Source organism: Poecilia reticulata, chromosome 9 (genome assembly GCF_904066995.2).
Source record: "Poecilia reticulata chromosome 9, P_reticulata-male-v2, whole genome shotgun sequence".
Classification (NCBI taxonomy): domain Eukaryota; kingdom Metazoa; phylum Chordata; class Actinopteri; order Cyprinodontiformes; family Poeciliidae; genus Poecilia; species Poecilia reticulata.
This window is the reverse complement of record NC_088838.1, coordinates 29,045,760-29,073,294: the sequence shown is the minus strand read 5'-3', so window position 1 is coordinate 29,073,294 and position 27,535 is coordinate 29,045,760. Positions and strand designations below refer to the sequence as shown.

At 38.5% G+C, this 27,535-nt stretch overlaps 1 protein-coding gene across 1 annotated transcript in view; it reads left to right on the top strand.

Moving 5' to 3' along the window:
- The window catches only part of nf2a (NF2, moesin-ezrin-radixin like (MERLIN) tumor suppressor a), a 33,732-nt gene extending 7,828 nt beyond the window's left edge, over window positions 1-25,904 (top strand). The window contains exons 5-16 of the mRNA XM_081610862.1: window positions 5,652-5,720; window positions 5,888-5,970; window positions 7,511-7,586; window positions 9,396-9,530; window positions 9,702-9,776; window positions 9,863-9,976; window positions 11,226-11,348; window positions 11,682-11,899; window positions 13,030-13,135; window positions 16,075-16,193; window positions 16,962-17,121; window positions 24,663-25,904. Of these exons, the coding sequence (XP_081466988.1) occupies window positions 5,652-5,720; window positions 5,888-5,970; window positions 7,511-7,586; window positions 9,396-9,530; window positions 9,702-9,776; window positions 9,863-9,976; window positions 11,226-11,348; window positions 11,682-11,899; window positions 13,030-13,135; window positions 16,075-16,193; window positions 16,962-17,121; window positions 24,663-24,713 (1,329 nt within the window). The 3' untranslated portion in view covers window positions 24,714-25,904. The remainder of the gene's footprint in view (window positions 1-5,651; window positions 5,721-5,887; window positions 5,971-7,510; window positions 7,587-9,395; window positions 9,531-9,701; window positions 9,777-9,862; window positions 9,977-11,225; window positions 11,349-11,681; window positions 11,900-13,029; window positions 13,136-16,074; window positions 16,194-16,961; window positions 17,122-24,662) is intronic.
- The last annotated feature ends 1,631 nt before the right edge of the window (window positions 25,905-27,535 follow it).

The following is a 27,535-nucleotide window of genomic DNA, read 5'->3' as shown; positions in this document are numbered from 1 at the left end:
ATGCTGTATTTTTTTAGTCATGTTCTAGGATTTAACACATGTAACCAACACACAACAGTTTTTTTTCTTTTAATTGAAACTGCATTACAGCTAAAAGTTAAGCAAAATTTTAAAGCCACACAATAGAAATAGCAGCAGAAGAAGAAAGTTGTCAAGAGTCACACTATTCATACACATTTGACATGTACCTCCATCATCACATCATCTACAATTTGTAATGAAGATATTCAGAGGAGCATTGTTGCCGTGCTAGATTACACTTGCGCTGTTTAACACTGTGTTAACGTACAATCCTTTAACAGTCAAACACTTCATTCACCTCTTACCTTACTCCACTTATAAGAAAGCTCCACTATTCCCTTGAGATTTAACTCTCAACATATTAAACAAGAGCTGTGCATTCATTTAGTCCATCTTTATTTTTCTGTGCGACCAATTCAAAACTTCACCTGCATGCCATGCATAACTCACTTGTACTAATCTGGTTTTCTAATATTGTCCTTTTGTTATGCATTTTATGCACCAGGAAGATTTTAGGTGCAACAGCCCTTATAAGTTTTTTTTTTTCTAGTTATCCAAGAAGACTGTCTCCTTTTATCATAAGCTTCTTATACGTGGATTTTCTTCTGAAAAGTCAAAAATCAGCTCAGCTGATCCAGATCTTTGCTGTCGAAATCTTGATGAGGATCTGTGGAGCATACTATATCTTTTCCTTTGCTAGTTTTGATAATTATTGTCAGAATTTCTTCTCATATTTGAGAAAAGGTACAGGACTTGTGCTGATGTTTAAGAACTAGTTCAGATTTTTCAGATACAAGATTCATTATGCATGTTTTGTTATTGGTTCATTACCAGGCCTCTGGAGAACTTAAAGACATGTTGAGGAGATAATTTAGCCATTTAATTTAGTTTTGTTGGTACAAGGACACATCTACAACCTGGAGGACATCGGCCTCTGAGGACTGGAGTTGGACACTCCTACTCTAGATGAAGTCAGATGCTTTCAGCAGCTAGATAATTAATAAGAATACTAATACTGACAACAACACATTTATTTATAAAGAACTTTCAATCAAAGTCCCATGCTCAGGAAAAAAAAAATCTGAAAGATGTACATTTGATAAAAACACACATGAAACAATAAAATCGGTGCACAAAATTACAAGTATAAAGATCGAAATAATAAAAAAGAGTCAGAAAAACGATGATTACTGACAACTCACAGCTTTTACACCACATTATACAAATGTTTTATTTTATTTTTTGTTTTGGTTTAGAAACAAAGTGGTTATCCATGCCTATCACATTAGGGTAGGTTGTTCCATATTGTTGGTGGATGAAAGAAAAAACAAAAAGCTGTCTTTTTTGGGGATAAAACAAGTTAGCTATAGTCTGGGAAAACCACCACCAAAACAAACTCCGATAATAAACCTCCAGCAATCTCAGTCATTTTGCCTAAAAGGTCCTACCTCCTTGAAATCCACTAGAAAACCATAGGAGGACTGGGATGCAGCTTCTTGACAGGCAGACATGGTTTAGTCACACCAGAGCTCTGCCTCAAAAGATTTGGCCTGGACCCCCCAGAGACTTGCCTTTTCCGTACCAATTTAACAGGCCCAGGTGAAAACAAGCGTGTGGATGGAGAAAAACCTGCACATCAGCTTGTGCCATGTGCCTCTTGGTGTCTGCACCCTCTGACTGGTAAACAGCACAAATATGAGACCCCAGTCTGTTTTCATTTAATCAACAGTCAGCTTTGATTAGAGTCAGTATGACTAAAGCGGCTGTGTAAAGGGGAAGCAGGTTCTTGTTAAGCACTGCAGCTGTTGAGAGGTGTTTGGCAGCCTCTCCTTTTCTCCTCATGATCTGTTTTTGAGCAGAATCGCCGTGCCACCAGAGAAGTAGAGTATATTACACAGTGGATCGACTTTAGTGCTGTGACTTCTGTTTAATCATACCAGCCTGAAGTTGGCACTAAAGAGAGAATCATATTTCAAGACTGCTTTAATGTTTGAAAGATATCTTTGTTTTATTGCTTATGTTATTGCCTGCTTTACCATCTATTCTCGCAAAGACTTATTAAATTAGAACGTCAAAACAGCAATAAATATTTTTAGTTAACGGTTCAGCAACTCTGTAAACAAAAAGATTAATAGAATTACTGTTGCCTTTGGAACCGCTGTGAATGGTCTGACTTTATTGTTTCCGCTAATCCATTTGTTCGATTCTTGTGAATCCAAAGGTTGAGGTAGTCATTGAGGCATTTCTTTATGTGGGGCACACATTCTAACTTGAAGTGAGCAATAAAACCACTGAGCTTGGTGGTCAGACTATGTTCCAACAACATCTGCAGTACTGTTCAATCATTACCAAAAGTTTGAATCGCTCTTGCTAGGACAAGTTGATTTACCTCAATTAATGGTCTATAGAAGCACACAAACTGTAATTTTAGTTCACTTTTAGGACTACTTCAAAATTAAGTGCATCAGTAACAAGCTGTAGTGTGTTTTATATGTCTTTACCAGTCTCTCACATTGTTGTAGAAGACCTTTGGACTTCTCTTGTATAGAATATTTCTTAAGCTTGCTCAGGTTAGCTGCCACAGTTCTGTCAGGTTGAGATTTGGACTGTAACTCATGGACTGCTTTGCAGTACAGAGAAGCTTATGGTCAACTCAATGACGGCAAGCTGCCAAAGTCCTGTGGCCAAAGAATAAGCACCAACCATCATCTCTACATCACCATGCTTTATAATTACTCTGAGGTATCTGTGCTGATATCCTGTTCCTGGTTTTCCAAATGGAAAATGCACATTTACTTTGTTCTTGTCTTTCCAAAGAACATGGTCTAGAAGGCTCTTCATTCATCAAAATGTAACTTTGTAGACTTATATTCTGCTGCCATGTTTCTTTGAAAGACGGAGCTTTGCCCTCTAAACAGCGTGCTCTACATTTCAACATTTAAAATACCAAGTGAATGTCTGTAGAGTTACGTAGCACTTGTCTCTGTTGCAGTTCCAATGAGCATTTCTGTTTCTGAACCTTGGATTTCCTCAAAAAAAATTTTAGCTGACTGAAATGTTTTCCACTTATCATGACGGATAATGACCGCATCATTGGTCAGGCTTTGTCTTTTTGGCAAAATGTTAAGCCACACCTGTATGTTTCAGGCCAACAAACAGCCCAAAGATCAGCTTTTTAAGATTGATGAAAAGAAAACTCGATCCTTGGTCACAGTGTTTTGATTTGTGATTTCTTTACTGCCTGGGCAACTGAGTAGCTTGTTTCATGTATTTCAGTCTGCTTCACACTGTAATGTGCTGTAGTACTGTCCAAAGAACAAAACTGAACCAGATGCAGGCATTTTAACATGAACCTTACACTTAAAAAAACTACTGAAAAATTGAGTTTTCGTTTTTTTTTGCAAAAAACAGAGAACTTATTATGACCAGCTAAAGTACCTCGTGTTATTATTAACTGCACAGGATATTTGTCTATTGACATTTCTGGTAAATGCTTGAATAAACTGGTTTTCTCTGAGCCTGTAGGCAGGTATGTTGCTGTCATCTGCTGACTCTGCTTTTAAAGAACAATAATGTTTTTAAGTGTTTCTTATTTAGCCTTTATTTTACCAGACTCATCAGAGATGAGTCATCTGCTGTCTAAAAACACGAGAGGTAACTTCTTTTGCAGTACGGTTTAGCAATGGAGACAAAGACTGGCCAAGTGACAGCAAAGATGACAGAATAATGGATTTCAATAGAACTGTTAGGATTGGTGTCCTTATTAAATCATCTAAACAAGACAGCACCTTATATTAGCATCATTTGTTTTTAGATTGTTGGAATCTGAAGCCCTGTTTACTTTGAAGCAGTAATTCTTTTCTTCTTTTGTACACAATATGGTTATCTTTTTGTGAACATAGACAATCGTTTAATGTAATTTTTAGTGTTCAGAGTTATTTAGAGCTCATGCCAAAAGAATACATAAATCCCACATAAACTCTTACTGTTTTGCTGTGTGCCAGAATCCAAAGCACAAAAGCCATGTGGTGAGCAAATATGCCCAATGCATTATCTTTTGGTCTGAATATGTTCTGTGCTTGTGAATCTTTCTTTCTTATGGTTGTGCTGTTTATTTTACAAGGCTGTGAATATTGTTTTATCTAGTGGATATGCAGTTGTCAGTATTTTAATTGGGTGTCACTGATGAGCTGTCCTTTGGTGACGATGCTCTCAGAAATTTTCTGGCACATTTCACTTTCAAATTACAAGAGTAATCAGATGCCAGAGGGTGAAAAGTACCACCCTATCTCTCCCAAAAGAATTTAGTAATGCTATATAACCTCAGTAAATTACTGTATCAACAATTATTTAGCAATTAGAAATAAACGGGTTACAGCCCTGTGAGTAAATAAGATGATAATGGAAAACTAAAAAGATTTATCCGATTAAATAAGCCTCTGAATCTAAGCTGACATGGTCACCACCCTGAGGTTTTATACATTGTGTGTAAATTGGTTTTTATGAAAGTGGGGTCTCCTAAGTCTGTTTTCATGCTGTTTCACTTGTTAATTAACTCAAAACCAGTGGTTCGCTAACATTCTAGCTATTGACCTACAGAATAACAGTAACAAAGATTGGGACCCAGATTATCACTGGGTGAAGTAAATATTTTTAATGAGCCAATTTGACAAGGAAATAATGGTAACACAAAGAGCTTGAACAAGCTTTAGACAGAAGTACCAGAAAAAGCTTGATGATTTCTGACAAAGCTATGCCGTTGGCCATCTTTTATTTTTCTTGAGATCATCTCAAGACCCCATGGACCTCAAGTGGGTTCCAAAGCTCCAAAACATTCAAATGATTACATAAAAGCACAATAAAATATAAACTCTAAATGTCTTTTGTAAAACATAATGCTGTGAATTAAATCCGTAATTTATTGTCTCTTTTGTCGTTTTTAACACAATGTACTATATCATCCATAAATACGGTCTCTTTGTTGGATAAATTTGTTATTGGCAAATTTTTCCCCCACTAATGCAACCAACAACTTAAATGTTTTAAATAGAAAAATCCATTTGATAAGAACATGCTTTTATTAGAGAACTGATCAGAGTTGTTTCGCCAGGTTTTGATTTTCAGGTGGGGGGAGGCAACATTTTGCTGTGTCTGTGAGTGATAGGAGTTACTGTAAAACTCCAAAACAAAATGATTGTGGTCTTACCATTTTTAAGCTTGGTCGGGCTGTGATTGTGGCTCAACTTAATGAAAAGGCATGTGTGTATATTTTTATAGGTTGAATACACATGAACAGTCATAAGTAGCATATGTAAGCCACCTGGACTGTGTGGTAGTTTGAGGTAACACTTAACCTCTTGTAAACAATAGTCCCATACAGCTGAAGATATCTCCAGTATACACCCCAGTAACTTTGGTTGTAGATTACCTTCGTTCTCCCATAGACCTCCGTATTTAACCGCATCATTCACAGTGCATAGTAAACAATGTGGCCACTTCGGACATAAATTACCTCATAAAACAACAGCCAATAAACACTTGGAGAATAAATGGAGAGAAGAGAGTTGGATTTGTTTTTGTAGACAAGGCAGCAGTTGATCATCAGTTGGCCTGTTTGTATTCTTTCACAGTACGGAGAGTACGACCCTGAAGTTCACAAACTGGGCTTCCTGGCCGAGGAAGGACTGCTGCCAAGCAGGGTGAGTGATTGCTGGTTTACTTACTGTCACTCATAAGATAAGATGCTGACATATTTGTCATTCTATCTTGCCAGCCGCCTAGATTGAACAGTATGTGGCATTTTAATATATACTGTATTTGCCTGTGAGCGTTTATGCATATTTATGTCTGTCTTTTTCCATTTCAGGTTATTAACTTGTACCAGATGACTGCAGAAATGTGGGAGGAGAGGATCACAGCATGCTATGCCGAGCACAGAGGAAGAACAAAGTAAAACTGCTGCTTATGAGTAGACTGCTGTCAAGTTTTACTGCTAGCACAGTTTTAAGTTTTGAGTTCATGTCGGATGTGCTGAGGGCTTGGTACTTAGCTGGTTTTGTGCAGAAATAGCATCCACTCAGGTGCAAAGACACAAAGTGTTTTATAGGAATAATTCTGATGGGAAGCAGAATAAATGGTGATTTTACATTATAAACTTCTTGATATTCACAGTTAGGATATTTAACTTAGTGCAGTGTGTCAGCTGTAGATGCAATTAAAAACAAACATGCAAAAAATAGAATTGGTCTAGTAAATTAAAAGTAGTAAAAAAAATATAGAGCCACATGGTATGTTTGCAGGAGGTGCAGAGATTCACAGCTAAGATGAGAGAATCTGCTGACAAGTATTACTCCATCTCAAACTTTATGGAAGAGTGACCTGTTGGAAAAAGGCACATGAGGCTCTATTCATGACAAATGCAGTGAGGATGCTCTTCTTCAGCAGAGACAGGGAAACTGGCTATAATTAATTTAGAAGATGGAGGCAAATCCAGGGAAATACGACTGAAAAAAAAAATGGACAAAATTGCTTTTACCTTGTCGTGAAATTCCAGTAGAATACATTTAAGTTTGTGACTGTAAAACACCAAAATGTGAAATAGATGCCATGGAGTGTGACTACAAAGCACTCCATAACATGTCTTACCACAGCCTGTAGGGTAGTCCAGCTCACTTTGCACAGTTTTTTTTTGTAGTCTTGTCCTTTGAAGCAATCAATGTAAGCAGCTCACTGATGCTCCTGGCAGTGGGAGGAAGTCAATCACCTTGTTTTGATGGGAAACCCTCATCTGTATACTGGTCCACCTGCATTTTGAACCTGATTGACTTTCAAGCACCACATCAAAGTGACTGACCGACCTTCCATTTACATGTTATTTGTAGGGAGAAACCACACATTTTGCAGCTCTAGACATCATTGCATAAATCCAACATTTCTGTGTGAATTTTTTTGACACCGTCTTCAATTGGAGTGGCTACTCCGTTTTACTTGGCTTCATATATCCCCTTTTTCTCACTTAATCTTTGAAAAGTATAAAATTTTCTAATCACCCAGACAAAACAGGCTCTCTGAAAAGTATATATATATTTTTTTTTTTCTAATTTGACCTAAAAATTTCACAAATTTGCCAACTTGCTGGGAGAAAAGAGAACTGATGCCTGTGTTTTCTCTTCAGCAATATTTACTTTCTTGAAGGCATAATAAAAAGTTTTCCATCAAACATGACCTCTAAAATCTGTTACAGAGCTGAGTTTGTGTTGTTTCTGTGCTTATATGTGTTTTTTTTTTTACCCTAGCAAGGGCTTTGTGACAAAGTTTTTACACATCTCATAACATGACATATGCTGCACAGAAAAACAAATGAAACAAGGTTTGATCTTTGTTTTCCCTCTCTACTTCTGTTTCTCCTTTTCTCCACTTCCCTCCCTCTTTTCTCCAATCCTTTGGATCCTCCTCAATCATTTTCTACCTCCATTCATCATTGAACCAGGGATGAAGCTGAGATGGAGTATTTAAAAATAGCTCAAGACCTGGACATGTACGGCGTCAATTACTTTTCAATCAGGGTGAGTCGATGCTGCATTACATTATTTTTTATCAAGTAAGTTGCAGGATTCCTATGCAGTCTTCTTTATCTATTTATTTCATATCATATACATACAGTAGATTCTTATCCAATTCTAATTTTAAACTCCCATTTTTCCATTCTTCCCCGTCTCTTTGTCCATCAGCTAACCATTCCTTTGTTCATCGAGTTGGTTGTTGGTTTTTACAGGTTCACTTCTCCAACCAGGCATAACATTATGACCGATAACAGTTAAAGTGTGTAGCACTAGTTACTTTTTGGTCATGGGCCCTAAGAGTGGGTGGGAACCCAAAATCCCTGACCAAGTATTGAGTGCATAACTGTACATAATTATTTGAAGGTTGACTTTTTTGGTATTAAAAACACTTTTCTTTTATTGGTCGGATGAAATATGCTAATTTTTTGAGACAGGGATTTTGGGTTTTCATGAGCTGTATGCCAAAATCATCAGTATTAAAACAATAAAAGACCTGAAATATTTCAGTTGGTGTGCAATGAATCTAAAATATGACAGTTTAATTTTTATCATTACATTATGGAAAATAATTAACTTTATCACAATATGCTAATTTTTATTTTAGAAGGACCTGTAAGTATATTTGTGAGCTTTCTTACTTATGCAAGTATTCATTATATTAGGTTTTCTTGTCTTTCCCTAAATCCTTCCATTTTGTTTAAGGCCACGCCACCTTTCACTCAAGAGGGATCATATGAATTCCAGTGTAGGTGAAACTGCTCTGTAAGAGGACTTTCCAAATTATCCATTAGAGTGAAAGGTGTGTGTGCGATCCGCACCAAGTTACAAAAATTTGGAGATCCACGACCAGATGCTGCCAAGGCCAACCCAGTGGCAAGATTGTGTTCAGTGTATCAACTATAAACATAGCTTTAGCCTGTCAGCAGTGCAAGTAAAGCCTGGCAGCCCACCAGGCTTATAGATCTGGGGGAAATCCTGAGGAGAACCATAATCAGTTCTGAGACCTTGTCTTGGTCTAAAGAGCTAAATCCAATCAAGGATTTTCGAGATGTGTTTGAGAAGCCAGTCCAGTCTAGATTGGCCCCACTTCTTACTTACAGGACTAAAGGATCTCCTGTTATTATATCAGATGATACCGCATACCTTTTAGGAGTCTGAAGAGTCTATGTTTCAGTTGGTCAGGGAGGTTTTGTCAACAAAGGGGGGAACAACACACTCTTAGTCAAGTGGTCATAATGTTATGCCTAATCGGTGTTTTTAAAGCCTGCTGTTTTGAGGAGCTGTGGGAAAATTCAGTCTGAAAAAGGGTGTAGAAACCCTGAAGCCAATATGAACGATTAGGAGACGGGTCAGCTGAACCATGCTGTTAGTAAATGACTCACCTGTCCTCATGGCTTAAAAATATGGGCGGTAAATTCTGAATGTTTTTAGTTATATTAGAGGATATTAAAAGGTACTTTTACCTCAAATGTTTTCTACATGAGCAAAACAATTGTTTCACTCTAAATAAACAGAAATTCGCTTGAGTCGGATTTGACTTTGAAATAATGCATTTGTAGAAAAACCAATGCAGTTTGTAACTCAACTCAGGACATTTGCTGTTTTCAAACAAACAAGCAGAAACAATATAAACTCTGTGGTAGCTGAATTATTCAGCTTGATTCTAACAAACGGTTCTGGCAAGCAGAGCTACAGAAAAGCCACCTCTGTCGAGTGCAGGCAACAAATGAAGGGTGGTTGAGAGGTTTGGTCTCACGGCTGCTTGCCTGTGACAGGCAGTGGAAAATATTTATTTCTTCTGATGTGGTGTAGAATAAAAAGGGAACAGATCTTCTGCTGGGAGTGGATGCCCTTGGTCTGCATATCTACGAACCGGAAAACAAGCTGACTCCCAAATGCTCCTTCCCATGGAACGAGATCCGCAACATATCCTACAGCGACAAGGAGGTGGGAGAATCTGCAGTTTTAACGCTCATGTTTTATTCACTTAAATGAACTCAGAATTAAAAACGGTTTAAATTTTCATTCCAAACATGCAGCCCCACTTAACAGTTTAATATGCATCTCCTGTCTGCTTAAGAAAACAATCCTGGTATTTCCTCTTGTCTCGGTGTTTAGTTTACCATCAAACCTTTGGACAAGAAAACCAACATCTTCAAGTTCAACTCTTCACGACTAAGAGTCAACAAGCTGGTGAGCTCAGCAGAAGTCAATTGGTTTTGATAACGATGTCACCAACGTGATTTGAACCTGTGTTTGGTTTCGATTTCACTTTTTAGATTCTGCAGCTGTGCATCGGGAACCATGACCTGTTCATACGCCGACGTCGAGTGGACTCCCTTGAGGTCCAGCAGATGAAGTCTCAAGCCAGAGAAGAGAGGGCCAGAAAGCAGGTAGAGACATCTGAAGGTCAAGTGTGGTTCACTTACAGTGGGAAAACAAACGCACTGTCAAGTAAACCAAATAAAGCTGATTGATGGACTTGTATTTGATCTGAAAACATTTAATTCGTCGCTCGTCTTCTGTGCTACCGCCGCAGCGGATCACAGCTTCTGTTGATGGCGCCCCAACCCGCCAGTCGTAACTCCGTTCTGGCAGTTTGATTCCACATTTCCCTCACAATCAAAGTCCCTGGACTATCATGCAGTGAAAGCGCACACAAGTCAGATTTAACCAAGCAAAGCAGAAGAAGATTAGGACAATCTTGAGTTTCATTTAATGCTGCCATGCACATGCAAAGCTTGGAAAATCTTCCACTCTCAGAGTGAATTCTACTTACTTTGAGGATTCTTTTATTTTAATCACCTTTTGAAAAAGACATTTTAATGTACTGTAATTTGTCTAGTTTAATTTAAATATTGTATTTTCTAAATACATATCATATAGCATATATCATACAGTTGCATACAAGGCATATTTTTGTTTTTTATTGTATATAAAGGATATAACTAGTTTAGACTATATGCTGCTGCTGCTCCCTGATGAAGCTCATCTATCTAAAAATCTGAATAACATGCAGTGGATAAACAAGGACTTACAAGCAGAGCTTTTTCAATTTTACTTTTTCTTTTATGTTACAGAATAAGATGGTCAGATACACACGTTTAAATTCGACTGCCATGTTTTTGTTTTTCTCAACAGATCAGCCATACACTGCATTGACGTTAAGTCAAGCAGAACGGGCCGAGCTTTTCACATGCTGAAATCATCAAAATACTGAAGGAATGTTTTGTTATTGCATTTAGGGAATGCAATGTTCAATTTAAAAGGGGATTTATTTGTTTATTTGCATCTTCAAATGGATTTCTTATATTGTATAAAAAGGTTTATTAAATGAAAAGTCTGCAGATTGTGGCAGTTTTTTTTATGCAGTTAATTGATTGAATGATCGATTACTAAAACAATCATTAGTTGCAGTTCTAATATTCTCACATTTTGCATTTAAAGCAAAGCAATGGCTGATTCTCAAAATGCATTCTACAGCCACAAAGAAAAAAACTGTGAAAACTCCTGTCAGTCTAAAGATAACATAAAGACCGTGTCAGTCTTTATTTGCTTGTCTTTGTTTATGTGTTTTATATGTTTATTTTAAATCTTTCAATAGAGCTGTTTTTACTGCTCTTCCCTGTTTGTGCCATCCAGGTAGAGCGACAACGTCTGCAGAGGGAAAAGCAGCTGAGAGAGGAAGCGGAGCGAGCCAGAGACGAGCTGGAGAGGAGGCTCATTCAGCTGCAGGACGAGGCTCACATGGCCAATGAGGCGCTAGTACGTTTCAAATGGTTTTCTCCCTCCAAGACTTTATCTTTTTTGGACAATTACACATAAAGCAAAGGTTCAAAGTAAGAAAAGTTGAGAAACTGGATTCCACATAGCATTAGCACATTGCTTACTTTCTCTTTGTGTGCTTCCCTTTTTTTAAAATGACTTTGTCATTTCCTTGAAAATATTCTCTATTTTCTCTATCTACTTTCATCCTATCTTCCACAATATTATTTTATATGCTGTGCTTTGTTTTAGATGTCTATATTCCCTGCAAGGTTTTGACTTTCCTTCTTTCCATCTCCCTCCTAATGTGAGATTTTATTTTCCCCACTCCAGCTGCGCTCAGAACAGACGGCAGACCTGCTGGCTGAAAAGGCCCAGATCGCAGAGGAGGAGGCCAAGCTGTTGGCCCAGAAAGCTGCCGAGGCTGAGACGGAGATGCAGCGCATCAAAGTGACCGCCATGCGTGGCCAGGAGGAGCGACGCATTATGGAACAGAAGATGCTGGAGGCTGAGATGCGAGCGCTCAAGATGGCTGAGGACTCGGAAAGGAGGTGGGGAGGAGAACAAAGACGACTGGCTGGTAGAATATAACGTGTGCCATCCATGCTGAAGTAACTGCAAAGTATATCTGGTTGCCTTTGGTGAATTTTATGTCTTTCTCAGTGCTAGAGCCGCCATTTATAACCGGGTCCTGTTATTATTTCTACCTCGCATATATGTGCTCAAAACATGCAATACTCTTACATATTTAAATAACTTTTTCCCTCTTTGTATCAACTTTCCAAGAGTTTCTCCTATGTTTTTAAATCCAAACCCTTCAGAGAAAGAAGCTTGAAAAGGTAGTTCCTAAATAACTCATAGAGCTCACACACTACCCTGATGTCTTTGAGTTAATATGAAGCCTGTGCTTCATATCAAGTTAGCTCTGTGAATACTCGCTGTTCTTAAAGCATAAAATAACAGACCTGGTCAAAAAGTAGGTTAGTTAAGTTGTTAGTTTGCCAATTGATTGATTGTTTATCTTTAGTACTTGATATTTTTGTGTTGTCTATAGTTGTACAAAAGTATTTTTTTTCTGCAGGATTAGTAATAAAGTAGAGCATCCCATTTTGACTTGAGATGGCAAGATTCTCTATCACTTCTCCATAAAGCTCAATAAATGACAATCATTTTATATTCATAGCAAAATAGTATACATGCCATCACCAATATCACTTCACAGTTTTTACTCCATGGTTTATTAGGCAATCGCTTCAAATAGGCACCATTAACCACTTGGGTGTAACTCCAATTTCTGGATGAGTACTTTTCTGCATCAGGGAAAATTTCAACCTGCACCACTCAACATGTAAATGACTACATCCACTCAAACGCTGGAGGCACATAGCTCACCCACATCGGCAAGGAACTTCCGAGCATTCAGGAAAATGAGCAAAAGGGAGGAAAAAACACATAATCAGGTGGTAAAAATACTCTTACACCTCTGTTTGCACACTAATTGGTGAAAAAAGGTAGTTTGAAATAATTGACTTGTAGTGTTTCACACTGATTACCCGGGTGTGATGTTTCTGAATGACTGTGTGTTAATTATCGAATATCATTTAGATTCGCTTTATACTATTTGGTCTCTTCGGTCTGGGGGGTAAATTAACGTGTCATTTGCTATCTGTTTGTTCATCAGGGCTAAAGAGGCTGAGCAGCTGAAGCAGGACTTGCAGGAAGCCAGGAATTCAGAGCGCAGAGCAAAAAACAAGCTGCTGGAGATTACCAGCAAGGCCATCTATACGGTAACTGACCAGCACATGTCAAACAGAGCGGCGTTCAGATGCACTGCATGTGTATGTGCAATATAACTGATATGTTACTGTCAACCAAGAAGACTGAAGCAGGTGTAGGACATTTTGCCTCTTTGTAAAGCAATAATGGTGTGAAGTTGTATTTTGTACCCAACTTTTTTGGACTCTATATGACGTCTTCTGCCACCACTTTCTACCCACAATACCTCAGTTTGTACTTGTCTGGGAATGTTTTTTCAATTTAAGATATTTTTCTATGTTCTACTGCTAGTTTACTGTAAGAAAATATGGTTATATGACTTTAATACATAATGCCTACAATCAGGGAATTAAGAGTTGTTTGGGTTTCAGCATATATCTGTTGTATAATACGACATATGAGTCGAATTGAATATAGATAAAAACTTAAATAAATGAAAATGGATGGATGAGATATAACTATTTTTATGACTCTTTATCTCCAAAAGTTATGGATAAACTAGAATACAAAGAAAAAACGCTGAAGTGTGTTAGGTTAAATAGACTGATACAAAGTGGTTGGTATATAGGTACAAAATGGAAGTAGAAAGTGATAAAATAGAAAAACAAGAGTCGATAGTGAAGTAAAAATTGGTGAAGAGTTGAAGAGCCTACTGAATCAATATACCATTGGTATATAAATATACCAATGGTATATTTATAATGGGAGATTCACCCTTTGTTGAAAGAAGACACTGTTTTCAAGCTTCTGTCTCTTTTTAATATTTGACCAGTTGAAATGCATTTTGCTTAGAAAACTTGACAGAATATTTAAATGATTTGGTCTGGGTGAGAGCTTAAGCTAAAACAAGCCTGATGTTGTTGTTTGTAAGAAAAGAGCTGCTATTTTTATCTCTGTGAAACAAATCTGGCTCCAGCTCCAGAGATCTGTAACCAAATTAGGCTGAAGACAAATGGGCAAAGACCAGAGCAAACATTATCACATATGGAGAAATAACTGGCTTCATCAGAGCATTTTCAAAAGAAAAAACATAACTTTCTCTTATTATGTTTTTTTTTTTTTCTTTTGAAACCATTGTTGTCTTGCACATGGTCATTCATCTGTAAAGTAGTGTTTTGGTACTCGGGTCCAGTTTTGTTCTCAAGACCAAAAAACTCACGACTGGACTGAAATGCAACCAGTAAAGTCTTTTACTTTGAAAATGTCAACACCTCCGCTTTACCTCCGTGTGCTGAAAATGAGAGTACTGAGAAAACAAGACAGAGAAACATTTTCCAGACCAAATATCTGTCTATAAAACTAGCAGAAAGAAAGAACACTTATTAAGTCAACAAGTAAATTATTATGATTATAGCAGTGGTGTCTAAAATGGCTAGTGTTGGTTTTGAGCACTCGACTGTAATGGCAGGAAATTGCAAATATATTTCTGTGGAAACAGTGAAATAACATTATTTCTGGTTTCTGGCTGTGAAAGCTTTTTTCTTTTTATTCAACCTGCATGTTGGGTCAATTGGTGCTCTGAGTTTTTCCTTTGTTGTTTGTCTCTCTAATGAACTGGTAATCATTGCAGACAGTTCCCACCTTTCACCTAATGACAGCTTGGATTCGCTCCAGCAACCATGCAGCCCTGAGCAGAACTAACTGGGTTTGGAAGACAAATAAATGCCCAAAGCAAATGCAGACTTACTATTTCCGTGTGCAAACGGCGATATTGATGCTATTTCTTTATTCTCTATTTGGCAACATGAAAGCATACATATTACAAGATAAGCAGACATTCACATGCACACACACACTGACAAGGATTGAGGTGGCCTTGCAAAGCCACGTTAAACTGATGATACTTGCATAAGACCAGGCTGCACATAAGTCAGCCTACGCAGGAGCTCCAAACATGTTAAAACCCACACAGTACACAGTCATCTGCCTGTACACATGTAGACACACAGAATAGATACACAGAGTCTCTTCAGCATATGAATACAGATTTTATGCACTTCTACATGCTTATAATAGATGTGTTGTTACTCATTTTCCGATGAGTGTTTTCACGTTTTTAAACGAAAGCTTTCCACTCGTACTACATTTATGTTACTATTTGATCCAAGTTCATTTCCTGTACCTCGGTCACACTGCTGCATATCTGCCCTGCCTTCCAGTCGCATACAAAGATCTGCTGCCTTAAGTGAATAATGCTCTGGTGTTGCTTTACTTTTCATTTCACGCTTCAGTACTTGGATAATTTGAGCCCAAGCCAAGTTAGGCTGACAGAGATTTTTTGAACATGTTGAAATATTTCATGGCATCATTGCCACAGCGTACGCTCGCACCAAAAATATGTAGATCGCAAAAATGAGGATTCACTTCATTCAGTATGCTTTAAACCGATAGCCTGACCCACTTACTAATTAATTTGATTAATAATTATCTAATCAGTTGAAGGCACTCAGAACATTGAAATTTAATTCCTAGATGGTCAGTTGATCCATAATTAATGTACCCCATCCTGATGCAGCAGGACACAGAGAACTCCACACCCTTGATCCCATTGCACATGCACCATTTAGGAAGGAAATGCATAACAAAATGACACACTTACTTAAAAGACGTGACAAAACTTAACGTGCTACAAAATTTGCTTCGTTTCCTCAGATTTGGTTTGATTTGACACATTTTGTAATGTGATATTGTTAAGATAGGAAACGGCATGGCAGCAGCTTTAATCAGGCTGATTTTTGCATGCCACAATTCATTTCAGATGTATCTCATGGCATGCAATTGTATATTTTCCCCTGTGTTGTTTTGATGGGGGGGCTTTCTACACGCTTCAGTCATTTTCTTTGTACTTTTGTGTCATTTTGATCCATGTGTTAATTTCTATCTTTCTCTACTCTCTTCTCATACTTTTTATTGATTGAAAACCCATCTTTGGTTCCTTTTTCTATTGCAGTCACCTGGACTTCCATCTGACAGCGTCCCTCAAGAACTTAACTTTAGCAGGGAGAATCTCAGTTTTGACTTCAAAGACACCGACATGAAACGCCTGTCCATGGAGATTGAGAAGGAGAAGTGAGTTACTGTCCATTTTGGGAAGTTTAGTTTGCACTTTTTAGAATTTCTAGTACTATGGTTCCATATGAATAAGGCCTTTGAAGATTAAATCTTTAATCAAGAGAAGGGAGTTAATATATATCAATATTTTTGGAAGACATTCATGTTGCAGAGTTGCACCATAAAGACCATGTTAGTTTTAAAAATGCGCTGTTTGATTCCAGAGTTTTGTTGAACACATGGCCCTCAGCATTATGTGTACATAGATGTGCTGCCTGCATTCAGGTCATTTACCAGAGCTAATATTGAAGACATTTAAAGCGAGCAGAAATAAAACTTGGACAAGAATGAGTAAGTTAGTCAAGTGAAGTTTAAATATTTGGTTGGAAATGTTAGTTCTTGAGCAGATTGTCCATGATTTATTAATTTAGTTAGATGGAGGATAGACATATTTTTCTAGTAAATTCCTCAAATAAATTAAAATTAAATTTCTTAATGACTTAAAAGATTTTTGATACCTTGTAAACAACTTTCTGATGCTTTAAAGATAAGCATCAACAAATGCAATATTTATGTGCATCTAATGAATATTACTGAACAAGCAGCTCTTGGCAATATTGATATTGCTCATTTTGATTTGTAGTCTTACTTTTCTGCACTGTATGCTGCTGGACTACATGGACAAACAAATGGCTATATCTAAAATTGTGTATCCTTCCAATTGTTCTTGCTTATTATATTATTTTATAGTTTATTTTTAACCCTATTTTGTGGTTTGTTTTTAAGAGTCGAATATATGGAGAAGAGCAAACACCTGCAAGAGCAGCTGAATGAGTTGAAGACGGAGATTGAAAGTCTAAAGCTTAAGGAGCGGGAGACTCCTCTGGACATCATTCACAACCAGAACACAGAACAGGGGACCAGTAAGCAAAGCAACTTTAAAAAGGTATATATATACATATATATATAAAATTAGTGGCAATGTGTGAGAAATTTAAGAGAAATGACTAAAAGCTGAATACTGTGCAACCCTTGTGTATTAGAACCGACCAATGACTTTGAAATGATCAGCCTAAACATTTTGAAACCATCCATCCATCCATCCATTTTCTTCCGCTTATCCGGGGTCGGGTCGCGGGGGCAGCAGCTTCAGAAGGGAGGCCCAGACTTCCCTCTCCCCAGCCACTTCTTCCAGCTCCTCCGGGGGAATCCCAAGGCGTTCCCAGGCCAGCCGAGAGACGTAATCCCTCCAGCGTGTCCTGGGTCTTCCCCGAGGCCTCCTCCCGGTGGGACGTGCCCGGAACACCTCACCAGGGAGGCGTCCAGGAGGCATCCTTACCAGATGCCCGAGCCACCTCAACTGGCTCCTCTCGACGTGGAGGAGCAGCGGCTCTACTCTGAGTCCCTCCCGGATGACCGAGCTTCTCACCCTATCTCTAAGGGAGAGTCCAGCCACCCTGCGGAGGAAACCCATTTCGGCCGCTTGTACCCGTGATCTCGTTCTTTCGGTCATGACCCAAAGCTCATGACCATAGATGAGGGTGGGAACGTAGATCGACCGGTAAATCGAGAGCTTCGCTTTTTGGCTCAGCTCTCTCTTCACCATGACGGACCGGTACAGCGCCCGCTTCACAGTAGACGCTGCCCCAATCCGCCTGTCGATCTCCAGCTCCCTTCTTCCCTCATTCGTGAACAAGATCCCCAGATACTTAAACTCCTCCACTTGAGGCAGGACGACCCCCCTGACCCGGAGAAGGCACTCTACCCTTTTCCGGCTCAAGACCATGGCCTCGGATTTGGAGGCACTGAGCCTCATCCCGGCCGCTTCACACTCGGCTGCAAACCGCTCCAGTGAGAGCTGCAGATCACGTTCCGATGAAGCCAACAGGACCACATCATCCGCAAAAAGCAGAGATGCGATCCTAAGGCCACCAAAACGGACCCCCTCAACACCTCGGCTGCACCTAGAAATTCTGTCCATAAAAGTAATGAACAGAATCGGTGACAAAGGGCAGCCTTGGCGGAGTCCAACTCTCACCGGAAACGAGCCCGACTTACTGCCGGCAATGCGGACCAGACTCTGAAACATGAAAACTAAATCTGATCATGTTAGTAAAAGAAGATCTTGGCTGAATCTTAGAAGAAAAGAAAAAAATATTTTCTCAAATGTATTTTTCAATAATTGAGTTCAGCAAAAGGTCCGGCCATTAACAATCATAGTTACTCACATAGATCCTTAGTAAAGTGAATTGTTCACCCCGGTATTAGAGTAATTAAGACAACTCTTAAAATGTTCTGCTAGTAGAAAGTTAAAACCTATTGTGAAATCTTAAAAAAAAGTCTTTAAAAAGACTTAGACTTTATATTCTCCTTATTCTGTGAAGTTAAAGGAGGAAATTCACTTAATTTATTTATGTGTGGAGATCTAAATCACACATTGGATAAGCTTATGTTCAAAAAATATTTCACAAACGAGCTTTGAACTTATGAATATTGAACATCTGCAGCGCATTCATTTTGCTGATGTTATGATACCCCATTCATCACTGTCTAACCAGCTCAATGACCTGAGTTTATGAGTGAAACATTGGTTTAGCACCATCTTTTCAAAGACGACCGTCATCAATTCGTAGTCTTCTCTCGTACAACAGTCAGGCTTCACTGTCTGTTATATCAAAGAAAGGTATTGATCCTCCAGCCATCACTTAATAGCAACTTTCTCCGCTTGGTTCTCTCTTCATTCTTCAGTCTGCAGGTTCATGAAGCCTGTTCAGAGATGGGGAGTCGTTATTCATTTTCTACTGTGACCTCTGAACGTGCTCAGTGAGCATTAGCTGTATTAAAATGAAAGCCCTTAGAGAACCGAGAGGTGAAGTTATGTTTTCTTCGCTTTGTATGTCAACTCTTCATCTCATCTCATGTCTGAGTGAATAGCAATTTAAATCTTTAAATCTTATCTTTATAATTCATTTTATGTTTTCATTTTAGACATTTTATTTAAAATCTGTTGCTATTGTTCTCTTAATCTTACCTCTCTAGTATAAGTATAATAAAAAAAAAAGTCACACAGAACATTTGAGTAATAGACTTATATTCCAAAGACCTTGTGTAGCAGATTGCATTATCCATTTTGTTTCTGGGTGTAAAATATACTTGCTAAGAGAGTGCTTATTGATTCCTGCTTGGTCATTAGTCATCTGGATTGATAAGGGAACCTCTGACATGAAGGACAAGAAAGAGCAAAGTTAAAAGTGTTAGTTTAATTGAACCAGTGGCGGTCAACATTCATCTTGTTTGAGGCAGGAAGGGCACATTGCCCAGTGGTGAAAAGTGAAGAGAAAGAGATAAAAAAAAACTATGAATCAATCCTAAGATTTCTTGTTAACCAAAACAGCTAACCCTTCAGGCAAGACTTATCTATTCACATAAAGTACGTCCCAATCACTGAGGACTCTCCTTTAAAGGCATCACTGTACACGTTTGCAACAAAGGTACATGTTTGAAAGAAGAAGTAAAAACTATCTAACCATTAAACACAGTTTTGGCCTGTTAAACACCTGCTACGCTACTCTGGTAGATGGTTCTTCCAATTCTCATTTTCCCAAAAACAGCCTATGAGTTGACATTTCCAATCCATGTCGAGAACTGAAAAATCTTGAATGAAAAGTGAAACCTCTTCAGTGAACGAGGCATGCAGTCCTGTTTCCTACTTTTCACACTCTGGACACTTAATAATCTACACCCTTTCAACCAAAACAGATTAGTTGGTTACATTGTTTAAGTTGCACTTAAAAATATATTGCCTCCCTTGAAAGAGAGGTCGCTGGAAGCCTAGTTTGAAAGTTAGAATGACTATGCCATCGACATCTGCTGAGGAGGCAGGTGGTGGAAAAACCTTAATTTACTGCAAAAGACATTCAGCAAGACTTTGTAGCAGCAGTTACTGAGGTTTCGTTTTTTACGGTTGGCCAAACAGAGCGTCCTCCATGCCTGAATCCCCAAGACCACTGACCCTATAGAAGAAAAGTCAGTCTTAATTTACTCACAACTAAATAAATAAGCCAAAGAGATTGGGGGATTCTGCTCTGCGATGCGGTAAATCCAAACTGGAACTTTCTGGGCCAATCAGCAGCATGCCTGGAGGGGGAAGAAAGAAGCATGTACTGAAAGGAACACCATACATTTAGTGTCTCTGTGATGATGTGTGGCTACTTCCTTGACAGAAACCCTTGGATTCAGAAAAGGTCCTGGAAGATTACTGATTGGTCATCGTAGTCGCCTGACTTCAATTCTTGTGCAAATTCTGCGGTGGGGTTTGAAAAAGGTAGTCGTAGCAAATCCAAGCTTGTTAATAAAGTAGTGGTCTTTGCTTGTGAGCCATTGGCTAATATTCCTAAGGAACTATGTGTCATGTTTGCAGCAGGTCATAACAGACAAACATGTTAAGAACTTGCTAGTAAGGAGTTGAATAATTTTTTAAAAAGGTTTTGTTGGCTCTAGTGGCCTTTATTTGAAAGTAGTTTGACAGGAAAGAGGGGAAAGACATGCAGCAAATGTCGCCAGGCTGGGAATCGAACCTGCAACCACCAGCCTGAGGACTAAGGCCTCAATATGTGGGTTGTACTTTGCCACTGCACCACCACAGAGTTGAATAATTTTAGAAGTGTCACTTTGAGTTTCATTACAGAAATCATTTTTGTTTTTTTAAAACAGTTGCTACTTTGTATGTTTTGCCAAGAAACCTAAAATACAGTTTATTATAATGTTAAAAATGTCTTAATGAAATAATCTCGATAAAAAATTGCATTTTTTTATCGATATTAAGGAATATTAACTTAAAACAAGCTCCTATATCTTGCTGAAAAGTTACTTGTAAGCTAGATTTGTCTTATTTCAAGTGCACTAAGATATTTCTACAAAATGAGAAGAGATGTTTTAGGTAGGTTAAATTGAACTAATGTATTTCCTTATTGATGAGTCTCCTAGAGGTTATACGATGGAGAAATGCTGAGAATGCTGAGTGAATGAGATAAACAGACGGGGATGAAGTGAGTGAATAATAAAGGAATGTGGAACAAAGCACATTATCTGCTAGGGAAGAGAATCAGAACCGGTTGCAACCGTTGGCAAAGTTTTTCTGCGTCCAGGCCTCCTCTTCCCTCACGATGATTAATGAACGTTCCCTTGATACGGATCAGTGCACTTTTACCTTCTCTCAGGTCACGGTTTCTGCTCTGCTTGTGCCGGGCCCTTTTGGGAAAGCTCATTTACAACAACTTCACCACAAAATGAAAGCTTTGGGGATTCTGTTTAAGAAAGAAATAGTCTTTTTCTCTTTTTTGTGTAACCACACAGTGCCACACAGAGAAACGGAAGAGGAAAAGAACAACTTTATTATCTTTATTTATTCGATGCCATTCACAGATTATATTTGTAGACACTAAATTGAGGGATTTCTGTGTGGACAGCAATATTGGGTAGTTAAACCAATGTACAGTCAAGGTTTTGTGCTCATAAGCAAAATCCAGTAAATATTGCTCAGCAAATCCATCCCTCTCTCACACCTTATCTAGGATTTGCTTAAGTCAAATCCACATTTCACATCCACATTTCCCTGAAAAAACCTGGATTTCCCCAACTGTCCTCCTTCATCCCCAGCAGTCTAATATTCACCTTGGCAGTCATTTTAATTCCTGTTATCCTGCAGCTTGTACAAGAAGGAAACTTATTCTCTCTCTTCCTTCTGTTGAAAAAGATGAGTCAGTATTTCAGTGTGCTGTGAAAGGCTAAATTAAATTGATTTAAATCCACATCTCACAGAATAAAATTTAGTGTCGTTGTCTAACTTTAGGAATCAAAGAGAAGAGACGAACAGTAGAAACTGAAAGCCAATCAAGGAGTTTGAATTTATTGTTCAGTAAACTGTAACCAAACAATAAAATGTTTCCAATAAAGAAATTCACCACACTTAAAAAAAACAAAGCCAAATAACATTGTACGTTTAGTCTAGTGAACCAGTGAAGTCATATTAAAGAATCAAAAGGAAAGACTGTAGATGGATCCACTAATTAGAATATAGAAGAGCTGACAAAGATTAAGAGTTTGAGAGGCTTTGTTGCTCAAAAAGCGAGTTAGCTCTTCCTTATATGGATTCTGCATTTTCATTCAGTCAGGCAGGCTTTTTGCTTTGGAAGCTTCGATATAGGAAATATTTCTGCTGGAAGCTGTTCTGTTCTATTTTACATGTTTGACCCAGAATATGACTCAGACTATCCATTAACTATGACGGATTCTGAAGAAAGGCAGAAACAAACGGTGACGGGGACAATGATAAACTCCAGAGCTTAAACCAATGCAAATTTACATTTTCATGTTTTTCAGTTGAATGATTTTCTGTCTCCTTGGTGATTGTTGTTGGCTCTCGTGACATATGATGTGATTGGTTTGCAGGTCCCAGTTAAATAGACTGTTGGTAATTTATTTTTTCTTGCTTTTTGAGACAAATTTAAAGAAAAACCTGAGGATTAAACTGAACTACTCCACTTTTACATTTTTATAATTCTTGTACACATTTTTGTCTTTTACCACAGAGAGCTTTTAAAAAAAATCCTGTTTGTTGATCTTGTTTTATTGTGGACCATAAAAAACTCTCTGGAAGGACCAAATAAAAAACCCCACATATGATGGTATTTCTAAATCTCCCTTCTAATGTAAAAGTTTAAGCTTAGGAGATGCATTTATTGCAATGCTGCAGATTTTGTGGACCGTCTTAAAGCAGAACTTTTAACTTAAAAAAAAATACATGGTTCAAACCTCCTTTGTAGTGATTTAACATAGAAAGGTGGCGATTTGGTAATAGTGACAGCAAGACATGTTATGTTTTACACATAATGTACAGCTTGATATTCATATTTTATCTGTATCTTAGAATAGTCTGGGACGGCTGACTTCTAATGGTCCATGACAAAACCCCTCGAGTGTGGCCTTCCCCTGACAGCAGTGCAGCCATGGGCTCTGCAGTCTGTAATTACATTTTTAATGGGACGACCTTAAAAATTCTCAAAGTTTAGTACTTCTACTTTTTCCTGAAGGGAAGAACCGTCATGCATTCTTTATCACTGATTTTAGAAGAACATTTGACGTGTGCACCGCATCCAGAGCATGAGCAAAGGAAAATGGCATTGTTTGATCCTTGAATTGTCACAGTTTGAGAAATTTGAATTGTGGAACACTTCCAAACCCTGACACCGCAGCAGACTCCTCTGACGCAGCCAACTCCCATGAAAAGAAACTCAGCCAGGGTGCCACAGCTTCCTGCATTGCGCGTTCATGAATGCACACTCTAAAGCAGCTGTAGACAGCAGGAAAATAGCAAAACCCATGTTTAAGTAATAATTTTTTACCCAACTAGATTTTTTTTTTTACCGTTCATGTGCTGTAAACTGCTTCACGGTGCATTCATTGGGGTTGTAGTGCCTTGCAAAAGTATTTAAATACTTTTAACTTTTTCACATTTTGTTACATTACAACCATATATGCTCCATTTTGTTTTATCTTGATTTTATGTGACGTAGTGCACAATTCTGAAGTGGAGGGAAAAATGTATATGGTTTGCATTTTACTTGCAAAACAAATCTGAAAAGTGTGGTGCACATTTGCACTCAGCCCCTTTCCATGTCTGAATGCTCATTTTCAGGTCTTGCTCCAGAGTTTTAGTTCAGTTTAGGTCTGGGCTTTGGCTAGTCCGTTGCCAAAGCCCAGTTTGAGAAATTTGAATTGTGGAACACTTCCAAACCCTGAAATGTTCCAGGTTCGGAAGTGTACTAGTGCTTGATCTGCACTGTTCCATCGTAGCTCCCCTGTAGAAATAATTACACATTTTACATGGTACCTTCTTCCCTTGTCTGCTGTTACAATGCTTACAGTTCTCTATCTGACCCTTTAGTATCATGGGCAATACCATCTTAAAGTCCAACAGGCTGAATATGTCCTTTACAATAAAATAATTAATTTATGACATCTGGAATCCAGTAGCCTACAACGATGGGATTGTAAAATGTCCTTTTGAACAGACTGATTACATTGGATTTCATGTAGGGTATTGGATTAATACAAATGTATGCCACACTTTTCAGATTATTTGTAAAGGTTTAGAAAACCATGTGTAATTTCCCTTTCACTTTAAAAATACAGACTGTTTTTTGCTGGTTGATAACTTACAGTAAAATCAAATTAAAATACTTTGAGGTCCGTGGCTGAAACCCCCTTACACATTTAATTAAGGGGTATCAATATTTTTGCTGGGTTGTGTAGATTTGAAAGAAAGGCTAATCCAGAAGACAAGCTGTGGTTGTTTTCTCAGGCACTTGTTCTTTTTTTTTTTTATGTATTTTGCGTCTGTATTGATTGCTACCCTGCTGTACATTTGACACTTGCTTTTTCTCTCTCTGAAGTAAACCTTTTTATGACGTTTTTTGTCCTTCACAGCTTACACTACAAAGCACCAAGTCAAGGGTGGCCTTTTTTGAAGAACTTTAAACATTCTGTAACCGTGAGAAACTTCTCCATGCTACATTCCCGACTGCACTACAGACTCCTCACTGCTGGAAACAAAACCTGCCAATGGCCAGAAAAATATCTACTGCTTTGAATTCGTCATCTCTAAGAAAAATGCATATAAAAACCAGCTGTGTGTGTGTGTGTGTGTGTGCGTGTGTGTGTGTGTGTGTGTGTGTGTGTGCGTGTGTGTGGGTTTACAATAAGACTGAGTGTCAGACTTTCTTTAGAGATATTTTGAAAGAATTTGCATGTTGAATTTATCAAAGTCAAATGATATAGTCTGTCTATGCTACAGGAGACGCTGTTCTGCTCCTATTCCACTGTGAGTCTAATGAGATTGTGTTTTGGGAGTTTGGAATAGTCGATGTATAATTTCCAGTTGAAGTGACCTACATTATATGAGTGATGAACTATTTAGCAGTTCTGCAGGGAAATAAACCACTAACATTACCCGAACCAAACGCTTGATATCTAGATATGCTACTCCAGGTTGAGTATTCTTTTTACCTTGCCTGTGCTGACACACTACACACTTGGTATATTATGTTTTGTTAGAATTTATCTTCATTTAAACTGAATATTTCAGTTGAAAGTTCAGGTCATTTCTCTGCCATCTTGAATGGAAAGAGCCATTTGTTAAATCTGTGGAGTTTATGATCTGTGGAGAATATTAAGCGTGTACTGAAAACTGAAATCCCCATCGAATTTACAAGGAGGTCCCTGCCTCCCTTTCTGTTGTGAATGTGGATGAGCTGTTACCTTATGAGGCCTTATTAACCATGTTTACATTGTGAATGCATATTTCATATCTCGGATCGGGGAGTCTTTACACAAAACTGAACAGGAGACACTAAGTACTGGAAGGTCCTCTGAATTTAAACTAAACTTCTAAGATGTTTTTGTGCAAAGTTTGTTTGTGCAAAGAAAACCACTTTAATTTGCATATATTTTGAATTAATGTGAACTTTGGAATTAATTTCTGCTCTCCCTCAGAAAGCAATTAACTTGGGGAAAATATAATGTGAAGAAAACATTTTTTTTTTTTATCTGACGTTAAAAGGGATAATAAACAGTATTTACTTTGTATACCTTTTTCACTGCATACGCATTTTTACTGAAAACCTAACAAGACGTGTATGTTTTGCATGTAAAATAAATCAACATAATTACTTTTGTGTCAATTCTTCTCCTTTTTTTTTTTTACTTCCAAAACAGATTTTTGTGTTGCTTTGGCAGATTCTGATGAATGCCAGCTATGAAATTGCTGCTGCCAAGAGCCTCTTCCTCCCAGCCCAAACAAGACACTCAATTACACCTATGAAATGAATCGAGTGTTACATAAGCAGCCTCCATCTTGTGTCGAATCACGTAGCGCGTTTGCCTGAGTGACAAGGTTTTTTGTGCGTGTGCTTGCGGATGCGTGGGTGTACGGAGTGTGTCGCACGCCCCGTGCATTGTGCCGGCATCTGCGATGTTTCACCACAAAATGTGGAATTCAACTTGTGGCTTTAGGTGCCCTCAGACTGACGAGTGACGGTAGGTTTAAGAGGCTCCTCTGCTCCTCTGTCACCTTCGGCTTGAGCTGGAGAAAGGCTGCTCTCCACTGGCGTGTCGCATTTCTGACAGAGTGGCGTCTTCAGGGATGAGCTTTGCACAGAGGAGAGTGAATGGTGTGCAGGGCCATCAGGTAGAACTGACAGATTCTTCTTCATTGCCCCTCACCACTTCTCTCCAAGTCAGATGGAAGGGGGAATAGGATTGGGGTAAAAAAAAAAAAAAAATCCACATATTTGTCATTCATCCACTCTTCAGGGATCATAGTTGGCATCACATCTTCACATGCTGCAGTGTACACACACAAACACACCCGTTGCACAGCAAACCTGAAATTTAGTTAATGCACTGCAACTTGCAAAAGGTTAAAAAAAAAAAAAAACAAGTGCATGCAAAACTGTTTTATGTTTGGCTGTGCAGATCTTAGAATGTGATTTGGTTCAGAAATATTTCTTGGTTGCCTAAAAATGTATAGTTTACTTTTTTTTCTGCCTTAACCGGGCAGTGTTTATTATTCAGGCTGCAATTTGACACCTTTAAATTGGCCTCTATGTCTTTAAAAAGCTCCTGTTCTTTCCAACACTTTGGATCCAGTATGTCATCACAGCAATGCCTTTCCAATTTGTCGTTTACAGCTGTCCTTAGGAGCCTCAATGTGTGTTGACCTCAATGAGGTCAGCACACTCAGATCTACCAGGTGTTTGCTAGTTGCTGCTGCCGCTAGTCTGGAGGAGCTCTGGAGGGTGGAATCTCAGCTGGAGACTGCACATATGTGGCGCTTTGTGTGACCAAACTTTCTCAAACATACATGAAAGAATCAAAGCCACACTATAACATTATAACATGATGCAAAGATCAAAAAAGTCGCTTTTACACAACAGAGTTAACTTACACCAGTAGTTTCCAAACATTTTCTGGGTCCCCCCTATGGATTACAAATCGCTGTCTGGTTGAACAAGTGTGGGAGGGGATGGTGGGGGGAACGACTTTTTTGGGGGGCAAAATGAATGTATGTAGCGAACATAGACAACATCAGTAGCCTACAGGCTACTTGTTAAGCTGAAGGTGATGTATTGATATTAGCTAGTCATCTTTTAGCTAACTTTACCTGCATCCAACAGCTTCACTCAACAGTCTGTTAGTTTGGGGGAAAAACTGTGAAAAGTTCTTTGCGTTTTGCTGGTTTGCTGCCATGATTCTAACACACCTGCGTAGCTCCGCACAGCAGCAGCAGCAGGTCTCCTTCA